At 38.5% G+C, this 21,978-nt stretch overlaps 1 protein-coding gene across 5 annotated transcripts in view; it reads left to right on the top strand.

Moving 5' to 3' along the window:
• The window catches only part of WWC3 (WWC family member 3), a 104,166-nt gene that overhangs the window by 67,617 nt on the left and 14,571 nt on the right, over positions 1-21,978 (top strand). For 3 of the 5 annotated variants that reach the window (XM_065856325.2, XM_065856308.2, XM_065856300.2), the window contains exons 9-15: positions 4,460-4,702; positions 8,013-8,102; positions 9,220-9,794; positions 15,965-16,085; positions 16,852-16,926; positions 17,919-18,005; positions 20,459-20,651. In XM_065856325.2, coding sequence (XP_065712397.1) covers positions 4,460-4,702; positions 8,013-8,102; positions 9,220-9,794; positions 15,965-16,085; positions 16,852-16,926; positions 17,919-18,005; positions 20,459-20,651 — 1,384 coding nt within the window. The remainder of the gene's footprint in view (positions 1-4,459; positions 4,703-8,012; positions 8,103-9,219; positions 9,795-15,964; positions 16,086-16,851; positions 16,927-17,918; positions 18,006-20,458; positions 20,652-21,978) is intronic. The other 2 variants (XM_065856317.2, XM_071812992.1) reach the window with 2 other exon arrangements.

Genomic DNA, 21,978 nt, shown 5'->3' with positions numbered 1-21,978 from the left:
CTGTAGAGTGGTCTGATATGTCACCCAAAAGTCTAGGCATGTAAATGTAAGGAGGCATTGTTTCTTTTTGTTTTTTTTTTGTTTTTTTTTTTTTTCCCCTTGGAAAATTCAAATAAAGTAAGTTTGATGAACTTGTTTAATCTAGGAAGACCAGATCTTGTAGTTTAGAAAGTGCCAGCTGTAGGATACCCCTAATTTGTCCCTTTAATGAGCTTGAGTTAGGACCTTTCTATTCCTTCAGAGTATTCCTCTACCCAAGACACCCGTCTTGTTCATAATCTGAATAAGAGACTGGACAACGCCCTCAGACACACGGTGTGAACTGTGGGGTTGTCCTGTGCAGGGACAGGAGTTGGACTCGGTGGCCCTTGTTGGTCCCTTCCAACTCAGGACATTTCTATGATTTTAATGGTCTAAACTTCAGGTTCATTGTAATTGTAAATCAGACATTTCATGTCACAAAAAAGTGGATTTCACTTTCATCACACTTTTCATGCTATATATTTAATAAATAACCTCTTCTAAGCTGAAGTGTTCTTGAGCTCAGCAGTATAATTTCATTAGTGCTGGGTTCAGGTAGCAGTCTTGAAGATGAGGTTTTAGACACTAACAAAACCTGTTGGGTTCCTCAGATGTTTCGAATGACGAAAGGGTTGCCCTGTTTTGTGGGTGGGGTTGTGTAGAGATATAACAGTTCAGACATGCTATAAATTCTGAAAATACATACTTTTTTGCCCCCATGATGTAGTTTATGTAGTAGTGTCTGTACTGATCTCCACCCTCATGCTGTGCCTATATTATCCTGGGCTGGGCATCATTTTAGCTGTAATATGTAAGTATGGCTGTTTCAGGGCAAGTTTGCCATTTCAAATTGATGTTTACTTAAGATCATCAGGTTAAACCTTTGTCATCCCATCTGTGTCCTTCTTGCTTTTCTGCTTGACAGGAGCTATTATGTTCATTTGTTTGAAATTTTTCAATATTGAAATAAGCGGCGAGTTGGTCTGCCTACCTAGGAAACCAGTCATTTGATACCACCTACTCGAGGGTGGAATGCAAGCTTCTCAGCGCTTGTTATGCAAGGATGGGAATGGGCAAAATGCCTGGAATGTTGATGGCTCAAAATTAACTGTTTTTTTTCCCCTGGCATATGTTAAATTGCTGTATCAGTAAGGACCTCAGTGTCTGACATTAGGTCAGTTAAAAGTATTCTTTTGCGATGACTACACTTTAGAAGTTGTATCTTAAAAAATACCCAGTAGGAAGGAAAAATGTGTTTGAGAAACAGAAGCCTTGTAAAGGATCCTAAATATTTTTTTTTTCCTATAAATTGCAACCTGTGTCAGGTCATTGATTTATTTGAGTTTTTAAGCTAGGTGAATATATGCACTGAGTCTCAAAACTCAAAACAAGACACTTTTTTGTAACATGAGCAATGAGAATGGCTGGTATAGTATGGGTATAAAATCTGTCATGGGCAAGCACAGTGAAATTGCTTCTTTATGCATTTATTGTGTTTGAAGGAAAGCTTGTGTTGGGAGAATTCAAACTGCAATTATGGAACATGGTTAAGAAGATTTTTATTATGTTTTTAGCAGAACGGAGCCCAACTCCTCTGATATTTTCTTAGGTTTGAGTGAGTAAGACCATAAAAGCCTTAGGGATGTTTTCTAGCCAAGGAGATAAACTTTTAAAAGTTTATCACTCGTAGCTTTTTGGAACAACTTGCCGTACAAAGGGAATCCTCAGGGGAAAGTAAGCAACAAAATTCTGCCAAAACTTTGGTTCGTTTGCAGGAAATGCAGATTGTAGAAAACTGGCCTACTGGATTCCTGCGTTATGTAGTGCTTTGCAAGTGCTTTTTCTTTGGTTAAAGGGAAAACATAGAGACAAGAAGAGCTAGCTGAAATGCTGAGAGTGTCAAGGGAATCAAAGTAAATACCTAATCACATTTTGGAACTCTTCAGTGATGCAAACCTTTTCCACAGCTGTACTTTTCCTTTTAACAACAGTATAATCAAGTTACTCTATGAGAACTACCTACTTTCAAAGCATCATCATAACAGAAATTGAGGGGAAAAAAACGAACTTCAAACTGGGATCTCATACACAAAGCGAGTTAGGTGCTCTCAGCAAGCTGAAGAGTCTAAATTAAAACCTCCTGTATTGAGGGTTGTGTTTTACTCTAGGCTGAGCTGATTTGGGTTATCTGGTGCTGAAAGGGGGAATCTCACATTCCCCTCTTGCCTCCATTAGCACTTATTTTCTCCTATGGTCAGCTTCTTCACCAGCTCACTCTACCTTATAAAAATAGCTGGCAAAGCAGTTGTGTTAAAATGAAGAAGAAGGTGAGTGCTTCAGCCCTCTTATAAAGCAACCTGGAGATTTCACCAGGCACATCTCCTCTTCTTTCATCCATGAGCTGTGTAGGAGCTTGTGAACACCATCACTCAAACACATCGCCAGGCCTCATCTGATTCCCACTCGCTTGCCAAGCTGTGATAACCCAGTTGTACTTGAATTCTGTAAATCTGCTGAAAGGACCTTGAGTCCCATTTGTTTCATTTGGCACTGAACACTTGAAAATCAAGCTGTATATGCCTTCAGGAGTGTTTACAGAATATTTAGCAGCCTGGGAAGGAGAGAGGAGGGATCCTGACTCTGCTTGCTCTTCCTGGCCCTGAGGTTTGGTGGATGGGGCGAGGTGTTCTTCAGGAAGCTGCATCTGGAATTCATACACAATAGCTGAGGCATGAAATATGTGGACTATACATATCAATTCACAATGGCGCTTTCAGTAGCTACTGGCAGGAAGTTGGTTATTAATGCAAGGAGGAGGAAATGGTATCGAAGGATTTGATAAAGTATTCTGCTTTAGACTAAAATGTAACGTAATATCCAAGGTCTTTACTTGCTGTAAATGTAATCTAAGGGGAAAAAAAAAATCTATTTGACAAATTTCACAGTAAAATTCCTGTTCATATATGAACGCATTCATTGCAAAATGACTTATATTCACATTTTATTTCCCTTCCCCTGATAATAAAATAGCTAAATACTTTCCAGATGTCAGGATGCAATAAACATTGCATGAAGTTTTGTTTTCAGATGGGGAAAACTCATGTCGTATCTATGCCTTTTCTTTTATTCTTAAACACGTTAGCACACTGTAGGTCTTCTGTTTGCCTGGTATGTGCTTTTTACCTTGCTTTGTTTGTTATGATGTTGGTTTTTTTTTCTTAACAGGTATTTTGGAAAAAAGATTACTTAAACTAGCTTACCGAAAGAATTAATGCCTTTCCCAGTTTTATGGCTGGATTTAAATGTGTTTTTATTTATTTATTTGAAGGGTGATAATATTCTATGGTACACCAAACTCTGAATACTGCTGTTTCGAAGTGAAGATGAAACTGAGGTGTACAACTGCATAACTGTTCTACAGTTCCTTAGTTTGGAATGTTCAGAAATCAGAAAGCTAGATTTTTCTCTATTTACTTTTCATTTTAACTGTAACTTAAGTGTCTAAATTGCGCATTGTAAGATAAGCATAAATACTTAGCAGTAGAAGTGTTCTCCCTATTATGCATATATACCTTTTGATTTTGCCAAAAGAAACATTTATGAAATATATAGCTTTAGCATTCTTTGTAGTATTTATAAGAGTTTGAAATTTGTTTTTAGCAGAACATTTTCTTAAAATGTCAACTGTGGAATTATTCTCACAACTGTTGTTTTGCGTGGTGGTTCGGCATATAGGAAAATATTTTTGGCTATAAAGCCTACTACGAATCAAGTTAAGTTATTTAATTGCTTGATTTGATGGTGGACCCATCGAAAGCCACCTGTATTTTGTAACCAGTAAATATTTTCCGGATGTATGTTTTTGTTTTGCTGACAACTTATTTATTCTTAAAATTCTGTTGTCAGTCAGGACTGCCCCGTATTTTCCTCTACTGAGATGGGACATGAATATACAGACCTATCAGCACTAGATAAGCATCTCCCCTTCATGCCCCGTAACTTCTCCTTGTACTTTTGACATCCCAAGTTAAGATCTGAGAGTGGAAGAATGAGGAACAAAAGGATGTTCAACTTTAATCAGCTGTACAGGCAACAGAGTCAAGAGCTCTAAAATATGAATTGATTTATTACATAATGAGAAAGCTGTGAAGACAGATTTTGTCCATGCGATAGATAAAGGTGTTGTAGTTTTTAAACAGCTGCATGCTTAGGAGCACTTGCAGTTCTTTAGTGTTTTAAAAATACACAAACAAAAACCCCACCCCAAAAACCAGAAACAAATAGTCCTTCCGAGCTTCTCTGAATTTTCTTGTTTTGAAATTTAGAGGAAAAAAAAGTCACATAAGTCAACAGGCTTTCACCTGTTGGTGTTTTTCCTCTTAACTGTCTTCATCATTGTCACTTCTGAGTTTTGAAATGCATTTATCCTCTTTTAAAGAGTTTCGAATATACAACAGCAACTGGCCTTGCTAGACAATGAATCCTGGCCAGGAATGGCTGAAGCGGACAGGGACCGTCTTCAGCTCATCAAAGAGAAGGAGGCTCTTCTTCAGGAGCTGCAGCTCATCAGCCAGCAGAGACGATCCCCAGAAGACATTGCACGTTTGGAGGAAGAAAAAAGGCGCTTGGAGGATGAAATTCAGCGGGCTCGAGCATCCTCTGCTCATGGGGCAACTGAAAGGTTTGGGAACTCTAATTTTATTATCTGCTGCAAGATCCATATAGGTAGTTTCAAAAGGAAAAGTAAGGAATTCCACTGTGTTTAAGAAACAACAAAAAAATTACATCAGTAAATTGCATTCAGAAAAGGAAGAGACTGTTCCTGACGACCATTATTTAATTCTATTTTGAAGTTTTCTGAAGGAGAGTTAGAGTGATCTTGACTTGTTAGGTCTCCTTTCATTTATCTAAAGTCTGAATAAGAAGAAGAGGTCAGAATAGAGTCATAAAAGCTGGTTGGAAAAAGTCTGAATGATATTGTCTGATAATAGAGACCTGAGTAACACAGTACCTGGAGCGTGAAAGATTTATCTTTTATTTTGCAGTGGAGTAATAGTTGTCTCCAAAAGCAGCAGAACAAAGATGCTTTCCTATATTTGGTTTCTGCCTTATAACAGAAAAGTTAAATGAATAAGTTTTTACTACCTTTTGTATACAATTTTTCCTTTTAATTTGCAATCCAGCAGTGGGAGCACATCCCAACTCTGACATTTGGGGAAACATAGTAAACAGAGTCATTCTTGAAAACTTAAATATCAAGTTCTATGTAAAAACAAAAAAAAACACCCCAAAAGATATTGATGGAAACACTGTGTTTATTTCAACGTTGCCCAGTTTTTCCTGTAGCCAAATAAATGGACAAAACTTCTTAACCTCTTCTTGTTACCATAGATTGCTTCCAGTGACAGCAAGAAAGTACTTGCTATTGTTTCCCAGACCCACTTCTTCTAAATAGTGGTAAAATGCCAGGTTTGACACTAGAGGAAAACTACATGAACCGGCTTTAATGTGATCTGTGTAAAGCTTAATATTTACATAATTGAGACACTTTTAAAATATTTGGAAGTGCCTTCCATATAAAGATTTCGAGAACTTAATTTCCTTTGAAAAGGCTTACTTCAGACAGTAAATTCAGGCAATAAAGAGAAAGTTCTCAGGCAATAAATAGAAAATTCACAGCCAACCAACAGTGCTATGTGTTATATTTTGCAATTTTTGCAATATTGTTACATTGGCTTTCCAGCTTAAGCTGACAGAAAAGGGAGTTCACTTTACACAGCAGTGTAGTAAGTTTTATTTGTTGGTTTTGGGCTCTAATGTTAGGTAGTGCATACTATGTTGGCAAGAAGGCCAAGCTATTTTTCCATGTAGTTCATGCTGTGGAAACCAGCATTCCAATGTGATACTTGATATTTCAAATGCTAGCAAAAAGTTGAGTAGAAGTTAGAATAATATTGAAGGGCACTCTCTTTTGTATAACAAATTGGAGGAAAGCTTAACTATTAGTAGCCCTAATTTGTTTTGGGCTCAGGAATAATCAAAAACATTCTTAGTTCTGCTTTTTTCCTTCCACTTTCTCTTAATTGTGAAATACAAAGAAGAAGTTCCCTCTTTAAATAATTGCCAGTTCTGTTCTGTTCCTGAGTTTTAAAGGCAGTGAGTTATGTGCAGATCAGAACTAACTTAAAATCTGTGTGACAAAGGTGGTGTGATTGTGATTTTGTGGGGTTCTTTTGGTGTTTGGTGGTTTGTTGTGTGTTTGGTGGGTTTTTTTTGTTTTGTTTTGTTTTGGGGTTTTTTTGTGTGTGGTTTTTTCTTTTCTTTTCTTTTTTTTTCTTTTTTTTTTTTTTTTTTAGAGGTTGACTGTCAGCCTTAGTTGAAGACGTCTCTTGCCCTTTAGCGCTGGTACCTACCGTACAGCATTGATGACTGCAGAGTGTAGGTTCCTAAGTTTGGTTTTTAAAGCAGACAGTGTGGATACCCCTTCTTTCCCCTGCAAGCTTTTGAATCAGTTTCTTGGATCCATCTGTCTTTTACTTTTGGTTCCTGCGTGCGGTGCCTGTATAAAGTACATTTTCATGGCTGAGCTGTGGCCTTCCCTGCACCACTTGGTTTACCTGGTCTGGCATCCACGCAAGCATGAGAAAAGCTTCAGGGTTGCACGAGCTCGGCTGTGTGGCGTCTGCCCTAAGGGTATGATAATCGGAGCCCCCCCAGAGGGCAGTGGGATTGCTGGAGCTCAGCACTGCAGCCCCTTGCCAGCATATGAATTTACGGAGTTGGAAGCCAAGAAATTGAGAGATTTATGTTTTTACTGCTAACAAAGACATATTTTTTCATATCTTAACAATCCAAAGTTTATTGAAATGAATGCTGCCATTTTGTTTTATAGAGAAGGACTCCCTTTTTATTGATGTATTTTTTTTTTTTATCTTCCCCATCAACGTGTTGGATTCTAACAGCTGTTGTTGCACTTGAGGAAGGTCTGAAGCACTCAAATTTGATCTCATGTCTCCAAACTGTCTGTCAGAATCCCAATTTCCAGCCGACTTGTGGAACACAGGGCTGGAATAGTAACTTTCTTGGCCATGCAAATATACAACACAAAACAGATTACCACTCAGATTTTATTTTGAAGTTCAGTGGTTAGGCTTGGAAAAACAAACCACCAAGAATACTTACCGTTCTGGATTCAGGAAAAGAATAAATGTGATATCAATAGATAAAATATGTTCTTAGAAGTTTTAATAATCTCAAAATACAGAATTTAAGATAGTCTATAGGTGTATGAGACTGACAGTGTTATAGGTACATTCCATTTGTGTTCTGGCAGTGGCACTGAGTAATTCAGCTGATTGTTATTAGAATAGGCAAAAAGTAAGTTGCACTGAGAGGTTTTTGTCATAACTTAGTATTCAAAATGCTGTATCACCTGCTTCAGTATAATATCCAGATGTACTTGAAACACCTAGAATTAGAACTTGAAGGTGAGTTTTATGGTTACTGCTTAACAGAAGTCCTCCAAAAATTTTATCTTTGAAATTTGACACTAATTAGCTTGGATAATAGGGCTATTTGGAATACTTTTTTCCTGACAAGGTGACAAATGTAGTAGCTCTCTCTATTTTACTGACACAATCAGGCTGATGCAAGGGAAAAAATATCTTGTAGAGTCTGATGTTTTTACCTAGGACTTTTTATGACTTTGCTAATTGCTGTAATGTATTTTCAATGTTATGACTCTTACATTGCACTTCAATTACTTTTCTTGTCTGGGAATTCTGTTGGAGTCTTGGTTCTTGTGTTCTTGCTGGAATTTCCATTGCTGCAAATGACCTGTGTAAATTAAAACTTTTCATTTAACAGTGAAACTTCTTTTTATGTTCCAAACTGCAGTGCCATGGTATTTTTCTGTACTTGGAAAGTCCCTAGCACTTCTTGAGCACTGCTGTAATGAAGAAAAATAGTAATATGTATCTGTTTAATTACAGGATACTGTTACAGGAAAAGAGAAATTGTTTGCTTATGCAACTAGAAGAAGCTACACGCTTAACCTCGTATTTACACTCCCAGTTAAAAAGGTGAGTTATGTAAAAGCAGCAGGTTTTGAAGTTTAACTGCAGCAGAGAATAATATTAATAATCTATAAAGTTCATCTTTAATATTTTTATGTATGTGTGCCAAGTAAATTTGTTTTGTACTAAACTTATATAATTTGATCTGTGGAATGGGATGATTTGGATGGAGTTTTATAAATCATATTAGTGATGGCTATTTAGACCAGATTATTTTCTGTATTCAGGAATTTTATATCTTATCTTACTTTCTGGAAGTAAGATACATACTTAAAACCCGTTGTAATATTACTACAGTTTTACTAATATGATGATAACATTCTTTTAAGTTCTGTGAGGTTTAATATTCTGATACCTTCTCCAAAGGAGTGGTTTTTGATCCCTGGTGAGATGACAAAATTTTGCCGTTTAAATATGAGAATGTGCTAAGACCCACACAGAAGCCCAGAATGTTTTGCATATTCACACTCACAGCTGCCTTTTTAGATGCAGCTCTTGGGGATTCCTCAGCTCAACACCACGCCGACATCAAAAGCTCAGTTTCTGCTGTTTCTCACTTCATCTCCCTCTGTCACTTATAGTCTTCTCTCCCTAGCTGTGTGAGAGTGCTAAAAGGAACGGGAATGGGATTCATCCTAAACTCTTTTTTATTTTGCACTGGAAAAACCTGTGAGGGTGAGGATTACACAGCAGACTTTCCAAATCCCGTCTCACTTCCTCTCCCTGATATGTTTATGACCCGTCATTAACGTAAATTCAAGCTGGATCATGGTACTATACCCTTCCTGGCTTTATGTTGAGTGCACTGGTCCAAATCCTGTGCTGGCATCCTTTCTGCCAAATTATGGCTACGTACACATTGGAGGAAAGAGTAGGCTTGTTTTCTTGGACCCTTTGTCTTCAGGCACGTGGTCCTCATTCGGGTGTCACTTGTTGTGCTTGAGGCCAGGACAGGAGACAGGAACTAGACCTTAAAATGCCAAATTATCCCTGCGCATCACTCTGCTGAATACATGTCAAATTGCTTGTGTAATCTGGATTGACGTTTTTGTGTCTGTGCCGGTGTTTCTGATTATATTTGAAAGGGCCTTTTTTTTGTTTTCTCTTTCTTTCCCTGCTGCAGTCTGTCAGCTAGCACCCTCACGATGTCCTCTGGCAGCAGCAGGGGATCCCTGGCCTCCAGTCGAGGATCCTTGGCCTCCAGCAGAGGCTCTCTCAGCTCAGTCAGCTTTACCGACATCTATGGCCTTCCGCAGTACGACAAATCGGATGGCGTTACAGACTACGGGCAGCATTTACGCTTCGACATAATCCCTTTCGAGTCTCTCACGAAGGATGTGCCCTACGCTGATCCCATTGGACACTCTAATTTCAATAAGCAGCGGAGGTCTCTGGATACCCCACAGTCCCTGGCGTCCCTGTCATCGCGATCCTCCTTGTCATCATTGTCCCCTCCAAGCTCACCTCTGGACACGCCGTTTCTCTCTGCATCTCGAGATTCTCCTTTGGCTCAGATGTCAGAAGGTTTTGAGGAGATGGCAAGCATCGGAGCCCTGGAAATGCTCAGGGCTCAGACCACAGTGTTGGGTGACGATGATACACAAGGGATGAGCTCATCTCAGACGTCCACTTACCCTGTGGACAACGAAGGGCTGCGAGAAATGGGACCACAGCTGATGGCTGTCCAAACTGGTGGAGGTGAGTTTCTGGACATTACTGTTTTCTCATATTATCACAGAAAATGTCACACAAACCTAAATATACTAGTTTGTAAAGATGGTTCCTCAGTTTTGCGGTTTCTGCTTCCATCAGTTAAAAATTACACCAACCAACCAAAAACCTGCAAAACCTCAGGCTTTAGACTTAGGGCAAAGAGGTGAAAGAGTAGAGAAATCCTTGTAAATTGATTTTAAAATAGTGGTGAATTGGGTAGAAGAAAGTGAACGGAATATGGACTTTCTTTGGAGTGTAGCATGTCAAAGTATTTTGGTCTTGAATTGAGAATTAGTGAAAATGTGTGGTTTAGTTAAGCCTGAGGCCCCTGGTTGTGCCCAGGTTGCCATTATTCTGATAACTTAAAGCCACAGAAGCCGAGGGGAGACGGAAAAAAAAAATAAAAAAACCCCAAACACAAAACGAGGCATGAGGTGATGCTGCTGGCTGTGCTTGAAGGCTGACTGACTCCAGACTGAATTCGTACCTACCCCAGACCAGGTGTCCATGTCCAAGTTCTGTGATGGAGCAGAAGCCCCAGTAGCACGGCAGTGTTGAGTGCATGATGCACTGTGCTCAGCAGGGAGGTTTGTCAGGCAAGGAACATGTTTTGTTGGGGGTGTGTGGGAAGTTAAGTGTCCACTTGAGTTGGTTGTCTCAGAGAACCTGCAATCTGTGATCGCACAGGAGAGATATGTCCAGTTCTTTAATGATGGTCATAGAATCATAGAAGAGTTTGGGTTGGAAGGGACACTCAAAGGTCATTTAGTCCACCCACACACACACCCACACACACACCGCCCCTGCAATGAGCAGGGACATCTTCAACTAGATCAGGTTGCTCAGAGCCCCGTCCAGCCTGGCCTGGAATGTCTCCAGGGATGGGGCATCTACCATCTCTCTGGGCAACCTGGGGCAGTGTTTTACCACCCCCAGTGTAAAAAATTTCTTCCTTGTGACTGAACTGAATCTCCCCTCCTTTAGTTTAAAACCATTACTCCTGGTCCTATCACAAGAGGCCCTGCTAAAAAGTCTGTCCCCGTCTTTCTTAAGAACCAAAAGGCTGCAACAAGGTCTCCTCGGAGGCTTTTCTTCTCCAGACTGAGCAACCCCAAGTCTCTCAGCCTCTCCTCATAGCAGAGATACTGTTTTGTGTTGACTTGTTTGTATTGCTAATAGAAGCATACCAGTAGAGAAGGGCTTTTAGAGACTATTTTTAATATTAAAGATTGTAATTCCCATTCCATTTCTAAATCCAGAGTTCTTTGTTAGCAATTGCATAGAGTGTGGCATTCAGGACTTAAGACATCAAGTGTACTTTGAAATATAACCAGGAAATGTATCATGTTATCCTACCAAAATCTTATTTGTCAACTGACAATGAGAAGGGCTGTTTACAGTATGTAAGGAAAAGGTTTCAGCTTTTTATTTTTAAAAGAAAATGTCACCACTATGCTAAAAAGCCTGTATTGTTCAAACAGCATTTGAGTATAGACCTACGTATTTTCCTTAACACAGCGAGCACTGCCAGAAGATACTGATGTAGAATTTACATCTACTAGATGTAAACATTTCTAGTGCCTACATTGTGGCATTCAGACCAAAATAGACAGAATTCCAGGCACCAGCTTGTCTTTAAATTCATGCGATGAAGAGGCTTCCTGAGGCTTTCTTTAAACCTCCGATCAGACCACAGCATGTCTTCACCCATTGTGTTAAATGAAACTATGTTAGTAGTTCATTTGTAGCTCATATGTGTTTCCTAGAAGTGAAGGCCTGGTCTGAGGGCCTAGGGAGCAATAGGATGCAGGTCAGGTTCTTGCTTTGGGTTTTCTTTTCTCACTTCTCTGCCACGTTTCTGCACAGTTCAGGTTTCTCTGAAAACCTCAGGCAGAACATACCTGTAGCTACTGCTACACTGCCCAGCATCTAGTCCAGGGGTTCCAGCTTTTCTCTGTGTACAACAAGAGTGCCTTGTGTTGCTTTTTGAGGAAAAAAGTATGGTGAAAAGGTAGCCAGGCTGTCTTTCTTTTGATATTTTTCCTTTTATGTGTGAGTTTTAAAACAATTGCTCAAGAAAAATTTAACCTTTTTTGGCTGGAGTAATGACTGCTTTGAGTTCCGCACTCACTAGCTGGTGGATTTGCAATTGTAATGCAGTTGTTTGCAAGTAGCAGTTGGAAGCTTCAATGTTATTGTGGTTTTATACTATCTTCTTGAAGAATTTGATGGAGCATCAAGGTTCTGTATCATACTTTGGAAACCCCCAGATGTCTTGGGGCTTGGTTTTCTCTAAGGTACTATGCAGTGTGCTTTGCTGCTGCCACCCAATGGTCTGGTAGTGTAATGCGACACTGGAAAAGCCGTTAAGTATCAACTCAGACACTCAGAAACTCCTTCACTATACAAAATACGAGGTAATTTTTGCAAATTCCGGGGACCGGATGGTTTAACGCTGAATAAACTGCACATACTTTGCACTGAAGCAACACTTGAGCAAGTTCAAGGAGTTCTTCAGGAACTCCAGTTTTCATGTTCAGTTGCTGATCTACTGGTTTTTTTTTGTTCTGCATCTGTTTCAGGGACATTCTATGAAGTGTCTTAGCATGTGTGTATGGAGGGAATATGCATGATGAGAGGTTATATCTGTCCTATTTATAAAGCTGGGAGTGGGAAGAAACATGTTAATAAAATATTGGGCTTTCCTATCTTTTTTCATATTCTTTTTTCTTCTCTGTCCTAAAAATAATCTTTCAAGTGCTAAGTTTCCTTTAATGCCTAAATAATACCTTGTTTGCAAAATATTGTCATAGATCTGAAGGATGATTTATTATTGTGTGCTTTTCATTTTGTCTTGTTTCTCATGCGGCACAACAGAGAAATTCAGTGTAAGTGAACCTGAAATTACTTATTATGCTGGTTTTGCCTGTAATTCCCAGTGTGGTGTTCTGTGTGAAGTGTTGGGTTTTTTGGTTTTGTTTTTCTTTTTTTGAGTTGCATGTGAAGAAACAGGAGATTTTGCTATGTTTGGTTTTGTTTGATATTGTGCTGTATCTGTTTAATCATTATGGCATACTTAATTCTTTGCTATGTCAACTAAACAATATATTCATGGCTGTAGTTAAATTCCTGGAAAAAAATATTCTGCAAACTTCTGCTTTATTATATTATAGTAATGCTTGACAGCATCATGGTAGGTAAGGTCTGTTTGTGTGTCTGATTGAGTTTTTATGAGAGTGTCTGACTCTCTTATTAGTGCTTTGTGAGCTGGTGTGTGTTATTTGTAGTCTCCTAAGCTTCTGAAACATGATGTAGATTTATTTATATATTTTTTTAGCTTGTGAAATCTTGGACACCACAATTTCCTTTGAAGTTCACTTTTTCAACTAGTGACACCTGAGAATATTCTTTTAATCAGGGCTGTTTTATGTTTATCAAGCTTTGGCACCCAGTAGTTCTGGAAATTCATATATATTGACCGTTTTTTGTTATTTAAATAAGAAAATGAAAGTTAATTGTCTATCTTGGAGACTTTATTTTTAAACAGTTCTTTAGCTTCCAGTGTTGGAAGGTCTGTAACTTGTGCTAAACCTTGTTCTATTTAAGCGAAAATCTGATGTGTCTTTCTTCTTGACCAGTTTTTTCCTCTCTCTCTGTCTTTTCTTATGTTTTTTAATTTTTTTTTTCCTAGCTAAAGACATGTTTTGGTGCTTGCATTTCTCCCAAATTCTCTGGGATTGTCACATGTTATCAGATGCTTCCATGGCCTGCAGGCAGTGGGCAAGTCGTTGAGAAGTTACAACATTGTTGTAACATGTCAGCTTTTCATGACATTATATTGGTGCTTCAGACCAATTTTTCCTTGCAGATAAATTGAGAACATGAACCTCCAAAGGAGAGAGCTCATGAGATTTTTCATCTCCCACATCTATACAAAATGTTCACTTAGAAGGGTGAGCCAAAGGCTTATTTACAAAAAGAAATCTTCCTAGTGTAACTTGTTGAAATTAGTACAGAAACTATTGAAGCCGTTTTGTTAAGTTCATCCTTTTCCAGTGATGTGAAATTATTGGGATATTTTGATACTAGAAAATGTCCCTACAGGCTGCTAGTTTTGATTCTGTGTAACTGCCTAGTGACAGCACTTACGGAGGTGGGCTCACTAAAGTAAAAGTTCTTAAAAACAGAACAAAGTGAAACAAACCCACCACTTTATACAAGGCGTGCAGAAGAGCATGTGATTCAAACACATTTTCTTTGCTTTCTGTGAGCTAGCTAGAACTCTGTATTCATTTGCAGTGAGAGTGAAATGAGTTATACTGCACCATGATGTGTGATGGACAATAAAGATGAGAGGATGTAATTTGAGGGCACCTTTCTCCAGGCACAAACACAAATGCTGATTGGGATGTCCCTCGTCAGCAGATAAATTTACTGAGTAGCTGAAGATGGTTAAATCCTTCGTTGATTTTGGAGAGGAGGTGTGTAGGGCTACTTATGGATCCAAAAGGACAGAGAACTTTTTTGCAGTTTGAGACATTCTGGGCCAGAACCAGGGAATTGTATGTCCAAACAGGACCCTGTGATTTTTGGAACATCTTTTGGGATTTTGATCTCTTGGTGCCCTGATAAAAGGAACGTACTTTGGGCTACTGGGTTCAGCGCATCGTGTTTGCCAGTCCTGCAGCAGGTTAAAACCAACCTTAGCCAGACACTGTGATCAACAGGAGCAGCGTGGTTGTGTTAAATCTGTGGGATTCTTAATCAAGCTTCAAGTCCTGATGTCTTGTCCTGGTGGTGCTTGGGCAGGAGGTGAGATGGGTCCACACAGGGGATGGCTCACTTGTGTCTGTACCTGAGCTGGACTCTGCAGGTAGAGCTCAGGCTGTGGGCTGGTGCTCTGCTGAAGGAAACATTCTGATTAGGTACCAGCATTTTATTTTTGGTGCCTTAAGAGAACATGTAACAGAGATACCTAGGCAAGTTGGTACTTGCTTTGGGGTAAGGCATGTTTCATCGTTAGGGGCAGTAGGCAGTAAACATCAGCTGGTGCTTGCCTCCCATGTGATGTGCACTGTGCACTATGCTGCTGTCACTCCAAATGCTGTCTGCTGAAACTGGGAATGCTTTTGTGCTGTCCAAGTTTCTGGGCACAGGCAGAATATTTTCCCCCTTTTTGAAGTGGCACCTCTTTGCTGTTGGTTTTCTGCTTTGAGGACGATCACTGAGCCTTAAGCAAAAGAGAGGAAATTTGGCAAAAGTTCTTCACTGCACGGTGAAGAAACTGCACTTCCACAGGTCTGTTCAATGATTCCCTCTAGGATGCAAAAGAAAACAACTTCAAGTTAAGCGCTGTCATTGAAGTGTTGAAACCTTACCTATACAATTCTTGAGCATGACTGTTTGTGGACTTACCTTAAAGGACTGGTAGCTCCTATACCTTCTTGCCTCTGGTATATAAGATAATTTTTGTTGATATAGCATGAAAATGATTGCAGAGTTGCTATTTATGGTGTTGCTGGTGATTTGTGGAAGGATGGAAGAGGGGGTTGAATATTGCTTCCTCCTCCCACAGTCAGTTTTCGGAGTCATTCACCAAAAATTTGAAAAAACAGTGGTCTGAATGAGTTGGAAGACGCTGTTTCTTTTTGATAATGCCTCAAACTGTAAATAAAAGCTACCATTATGCAGTGGTATAAACAATATGCCTTGAGACTTTATATTAGGAAACAAGTGAGAACAAAACCTCACATTGTGTTATCTGATAATGTCTTAAAGTAATTAGTCCCTGTGTTTGTTTTCAACCTATTGTGTATTCAGTAGGTAAATCTTAAAAGTTTAGATTATCATGTGTACATATGCAGAATTAATGTAAGTCTTCTTCCAGGAGGGATTATTCTACCAGAGAAGCACTGTAATAACAATGCAATTGGTTTATACTTAGTCTTGTAATAGAGAAATTAGCCATAAACTTCCTTCCTTAGTTCTCCCACAAAAAATCTTCTATTGATTGTATTCTAGGTTTTAAAGTTAGATGAAAAAGCAATGAACTGCATTGGTGCCAACTGTTCTGCTGCTAGTTTTGATACAATAAATGTTTCTTGTTTAAGAGGTTGCCTTCAGCTGATGTTGTCTTTGCTTTTTCTCCCTGACAGCTGTGACTCTGCGAGGAGACAGCGGGAGAAGATCGGAGAGGAGAGCCAGGCGAGTTTCAGCATGTCTCTCAGATCATTCACTGGCTAGTGACAGTGGCGTGTTTGAAGCTTTGAGCAAAAGGTCAGGTGTACAAATGCATAGTAAGCTGGAAATATTCCTGTTCTACCACACAGTCCAAAATAATTAATTACAAATTTCTAAATACACTTCCAAAATCACTAGTTCTTATCAATGTAAGAGTATTAGGTTGCATGTTTTAAAGGAAAAGAGCTTTTTACATGAAGTTCCACTGTCATCTTCAGAAGTGCCAAGTCCCTTTCGCTTTTTTGTCTCTTTAGCATTTTAACACCATATACTTTTTTCGTGAAATAGTGTTTTCAGCTCATTAGTTTTATATCAGGAATTTTATTTCAACCATCTATAGCAATAAAATTATACAGAGTGTGACTTAGAATTCTAAGTAGCATATAACAAAAGTATAACTGCAAGAAAGAAATATATGAGCTGCTGAAAAACCTACAACTGTGTAGGCTGACCGAGTGATTGAAGGATGGGTAAAGGTGTGTTATTTTATGTGATTGTTTTAACACAAACAGTAACTGGGAAGAAGCTAGGATTGTCAGGATGCTAAAGAGACATGAAAGGCAGACTAAATAGTAAACTACATTAGATATCTTGAAAGAGGTATTCTAAAAACTCATTTTAAAAAATTGTGAATAACTATTCGTGTGTTTTTAAATAAATACCTCAATCTCTTCTGTATTACCAGTCCCTCCTGAAATACCAAACAATTCCTTATATCCATAATCACAAAATAAATGTTTATTTCATTATGTTTTGATAGATTAGGTCAGTATGTAGTTTACAGTACTTTCTGTTCCTGCAGGAATGAAGATCTGGAAGAGCCTGTTTATGGTGATGCTGCCAGTAGTGAAGAACCACAAATACATGTTGGTTTTCTGTGAGTAGTCTTACTCTTCTTTCTCCCTGTCAACTCAGCAGGAATTGCTCACTAGTTTTCTTGGTTTGGGTTTATAACTTCTTAATAAACTTAACTGCAATGGATAGTTCTTAGAAGTTCTGAACTGAAAGCCAAAGTTTAGTGGATGTACAGATTAATCATCACATGCCACTTTCTGCTGGGGACGTGCCTTAACCACAGTTCATTCAGTCCCTTCAATAACAGCTGATAAAAAGGCCTTTGTTACTTCTTTCAGCAGCATTTTAATTGTCGGGCCTTTAGTGAGTGCGTGGATATGAGGATACATCTCTGTGTGTGAGAGGAGCAGGATGACCTTAATAAAGTCACAGGTGAAAAGACACAAAACAAAAATACATCTCCCAAATATGGCTTTGAAATCCTGTGCTTAGGGCATGCTGTTGTTCTTAGTGGAACAGCATGGGGAAGGGCAGATTATAGCAGTGCAAGGCAGGATGTCGTGTCTTAATCCTCCAGAATTGCCTCTGCTCCTTGGAAAACTAATTCCTAAAGTTGAGAGTTTTCAAATCTCAACCAGGTTTGTTAGTTCCATTTCAAAATTCATAACTGATGTGAGCAGGATTTTTTCAGACTGATTTGTCTGATGTGACTGATGTGTTACACATGCATGAGTGCACATGCACATATATTTATGGTGTAACTGTTTAAACCAAGGAGTGGATTTTATAAAACCTGTTCACTATAAAGAGTCACAGTAGGGACTGTTATTCTTCTCAAATTGAATAATGTTGAATTCTCGTAGTTCTGATAAATTTGTTACTGTAGCTAATATTATCAATAACGTTCTTTTATCTGTGTGATACCTGTAGTTGCTTTTGATTCAAACTGGTTTGAGAGTTTTGTTTAACAGCAAAAGGTGCTTTTACATTCTTAAAATCTTTGTAGTCTTTCATCTCTATCTTTTCAGCAAAGTCTTGATGCTTGGTGAGTAATATAGAAAATTTATTTTCCAGGCATGACAGTGCAAGCGAGTGTCTGTTAGTCCACGTATTACAGCTGAAGAACTTTACTAGTCTAGTTGTTAAAGAAAACTGCAAAATGTAAGCTTATATGTCACCCAAAGTTTGATAATTGTTTGTTGTATGGCACAATCGAAATATCATAAATGTGTTTGTTTTCATGCAAAATGAAGCCATTTCTGGAGAAGATGATATGTCTTAGTCTATATGAGGAAAGGGTTAATTTTATGGACATCAGGTCCCTTTTTATAGAGCCTCTGTCATAATGGTCAGCTAACAAGCATAGTCTTCTCATGATCCATGTTCTTACATGTCCATTATGCACATGAAAGTTTGTTCAAAAATATTGAAGTCATGCTTCTATCACTCCCATGCCTTCTGGCCAAAAAGCTGTCTACAGTATTTGCAGTATTCAAGAAATATTATTTTCTGTACAACTTCTCTACAGCTTATCTGTGATATATCCTAGAAATAAGCTTACTGTAATTTTCTCAAATTCCTACTGTCACATGTATATTCATCAGTAAGAGAGATACCTTGCCCTTTATCTTAACCAAAAAAATATTAATAAAGCAAAAGCTGAACATTTGCAGGCTTTTGTGACTGTGACAGCTCTCCTTGAATGCCTGCGAAACACCTTTCAGAGATAATTTTAGCACATCTGCTAGCTGAGAATCAGTACAAACAATTGAATTTTTTAAGCTCTGGTGGCCTGTGCTGTTTTTTCACATTCCATATTTCATTATATAGAACGTTGCTTAGTTTATTCTAATAAATGTTTCTTCAATAATGGCTGTGTCACCATAAAACATGGTCTTATCTAGTGATATGTATCTTAACATATTTTAAAGAAATTTGACCTGTGAAAATTGTTGATCTTTATCTCTGGGAGAGGTTGGTTGAAAACTGTGTAAAATGGGTGTGTGATATTGTTGTAATGTAGAATAAGTTGTTCCATGGAAGCTGTTAAATTGACATATGTCTCACTGAGTTGATCTCTGTTGAGAATGCTTGATCTTGCTAACCCTGCAAACCTCTAGGGGAAATTCTTCATATCGGTGGATGCATTGGTGTCAGTTTTTTGCTTTGTTTTTAGTGTTAGTGCAAGGACATGCCGTAGGGAAAAAAATGTGAGTATCGAGTAGTATTCAGCCATATTGCCTTGTGGTTAGAAAAAGAAATAAGTGTTGTCTAGAGAAAGTCAAGTAAACTCAACAAGGTAAAAAAAAGACTCCAGAGGGTTTGTTGGGCATTGGCATCAAGGAAATCAGGTGTCGTAAGCCGCACTCAAAAAAGCACTTTTGTTGCCCACCCTTCTCTGTTAACCATTTGTGCTGGAATCAGTCAGTTGCATGGCTACGGGGTAAATCGATTGGTTTGGTTGAAAAAAGAAGTTTATCTTGCTAAAACCAGAAGAAGCTTTTAGCCAGTTTGATGAATACCTTCATTGAATCAGAGTTACTGGGGACAGCGCGGGTGAACTTACCTGTGGCAGCTGATGAAGGGAGGGGTTGGATCACTCTCTTCACAGCATGTAAAGCTGTTGAGCTGTCTGATGCTCCATACGGCAACGCTGCAGTTCCACCATAATGAGCTCTTCCAAGTGTCCTCTAACTATTTATTTGCCTGTCAGTGTCAGCCCTTCTCTGGTGGTGGCATAAGAGTTCATGCAGCTGTGTAGTCAACCTCATTGAGCCTCTGAGATGGATTTTTCTAATCCTTAAGCCCTATTTTTGCTGGGTTAGCTTTCTAACCCAGGTAAGTTTTCTAGTCTGATTCACAGCACAGTTGCATGGAGCTGTTTGCTGGCACAAGGGGCAAGAAATAGGATATTGCAGGGGCTGGGCAAGCAGTCAGGACAGGGAATACACAGAGACACTTCTCTAAGTAGCTCTGCTGCCTTCCATCAGGTTAAAATAGTAATGGATTTTGATTTTTGGCATGGAGTCTCAGATGAGATGGTACCAAATATTTAAATTTGTTTTTTAAGACGGCAGGTGGATGCAATGACTGTGGGCTTCTTTTGCTGTCCTTTTGTGCTGAGTTTAAGGGGGTTGGGGGGAAAGCTGTACTCGGTGGAAGGAAGAAATGGCTCAATGACACTGGGGCAGTTCAATCACCTAAACATAAGCATGTGTTTCCATTTGAAATATCACAGTATAGCACCTGGCCTTCAGCTGCTGCTGCTTGAGAAGGCTGTAGCTTTCCTATAGATACTATGTCATATTTGCTAGCTCCATGTAGATGCCTCAAATACCTCAGGGCATCTCAATTCCAAACTCCATTGGTGACTCTGCTTAAGCACTAAGTTAAAAAAAAAAAATCAGTTGTAGTTAGAAAAAGGTGGGTTTCCAAATCAGCTTTGCAGTTCTTCAGTGTTAAGAACACAAAGTAAATTCCTGTAACGAAGAGGTACCAAAGCAGCTTCTTCGTATAGAAGTTACACTGATGTTTTTGCTTTGCTTGATTTTTGGGAAATGCGAAATAGCTTGCTTTGTCTCAGCTGTGCTATTTGTCTGTTTTGCTGTTCCCAGTCATGTGAGAGTTTATTTGCCGCCGCTTGAGTCAGGCACACCAACCACTTACTGCTCTAGAGCTTTGGAATTTCAAACTCCATTAATATTTAATGAAGTTTTCCGAATCCCCGTGCATTCAAGTGTTTTGAAATTAAAATCACTACAGCTGTATATCTGTTCAGTTGATCATCAGCAACAAGAAGAACTATTGGTAAGTGGTCATTTTTCTTAAAAGCAATGTGATAGAGGAAACTACAGTTACTTGAGGAATAATTTTTGAGATTAATAAGAGAAAGTGAAGACTTTATTTTTCCTTAAGAAGTACTGATAGAGTTACATGTTAATGTCTCTGTCCACATACACAACTATGGTTCTTTTAATAAAAAAGGTGGAGTTTTTAAAAAGTTGAAATATGGGCATTTTAGATTACATAAAGTCTTGGAAATAATTAGCAAAATTAGCAGAGGTTGAGAATTAGTGCATTTTAGGCAATGTTCAGAGTAAAGTTATCTGTACTAGTATTTAACTGTTACATTGCGGAGGCATGTTGAAAACTGATATAAGGTTTACATTAATTACTATGGCACTTAGTAGATAAAGAGTTAATTTTTTGTTTGTTAAATGTTTTTTGTGCAAATGTCTGCTTTGGAGAAAGCTGAAAAATCTGCCATTGCTAAATTTTGGTGCAAGAGGGGAAGCATTGTGTAAAACAAGAAAGAAAAGAAAAAAAAAATCCCTGAAGAGTTGATCTGACAGCTTTTAAACTACAGTGTTGTCAAGACTTCTGTTTCTGCATTGCACTGTAACACGTGCATGGTGAATCAGTATCATTTAAATATACCAAATACAAACCCCTTATTGCTATATAACAGTGATGGAAGAAAACTACTGTTATCTCAATCTTAACATTGTTGCAGGATAATAGTGATCCTGGCTGGTTTCAGTTACATCAATCTTTTATGTTAAACTGATTGAGAAATCTGATGTAGATGCATTCAAAGAAATGTAGCCATTGTTTAGATAGGTTACATGTGTTAACTTTAGATGTGTTAAATGTTAACTTCATTTAGCTGTTGTCAAATATCAATAGGCTTAAATAAATCTGCCTTGGAGCTGATGCCCTTGCTATTTTGAAGTGATTGAGCTGGCATTTCAGTGAGGGGTTTGAATGGGTTAGTGGCATTTTTCTTTGAGCCTGTCAAAGTATTTAAGAGGTATGGGTTGTGCTGGGCTATGGATAAGAGGTGTTCATGTGAGCAAATCTGGTGAAGAATGCATGTTTGTTAGTCCACATTTAAAATTAGGTATCTGTCTTAATGTTGACAGAAGTGGACCCAAGGTCTTGCCTGCCACAATAAGTTTTGTCATTTTTTCACTTAAACATGATGAAAAAGAAAGCATTTCAAGATCAGGCTGGATACACTGGTGTAAAATGCTTTACACTGAAATGACTGCTTAGCTTCCCAGAGGAATAGGCTATTTCAGTGTAAAGCATCTTTATATTGACACAAGTGCACGTAAGTTTAGGATGCTTTTAT

Source organism: Patagioenas fasciata, chromosome 1 (genome assembly GCF_037038585.1).
Source record: "Patagioenas fasciata isolate bPatFas1 chromosome 1, bPatFas1.hap1, whole genome shotgun sequence".
NCBI classification, from domain to species: domain Eukaryota; kingdom Metazoa; phylum Chordata; class Aves; order Columbiformes; family Columbidae; genus Patagioenas; species Patagioenas fasciata.
The sequence above is the reverse complement of the archived record's forward strand: the minus strand, read 5'-3'. Positions and strand labels throughout refer to the sequence as shown.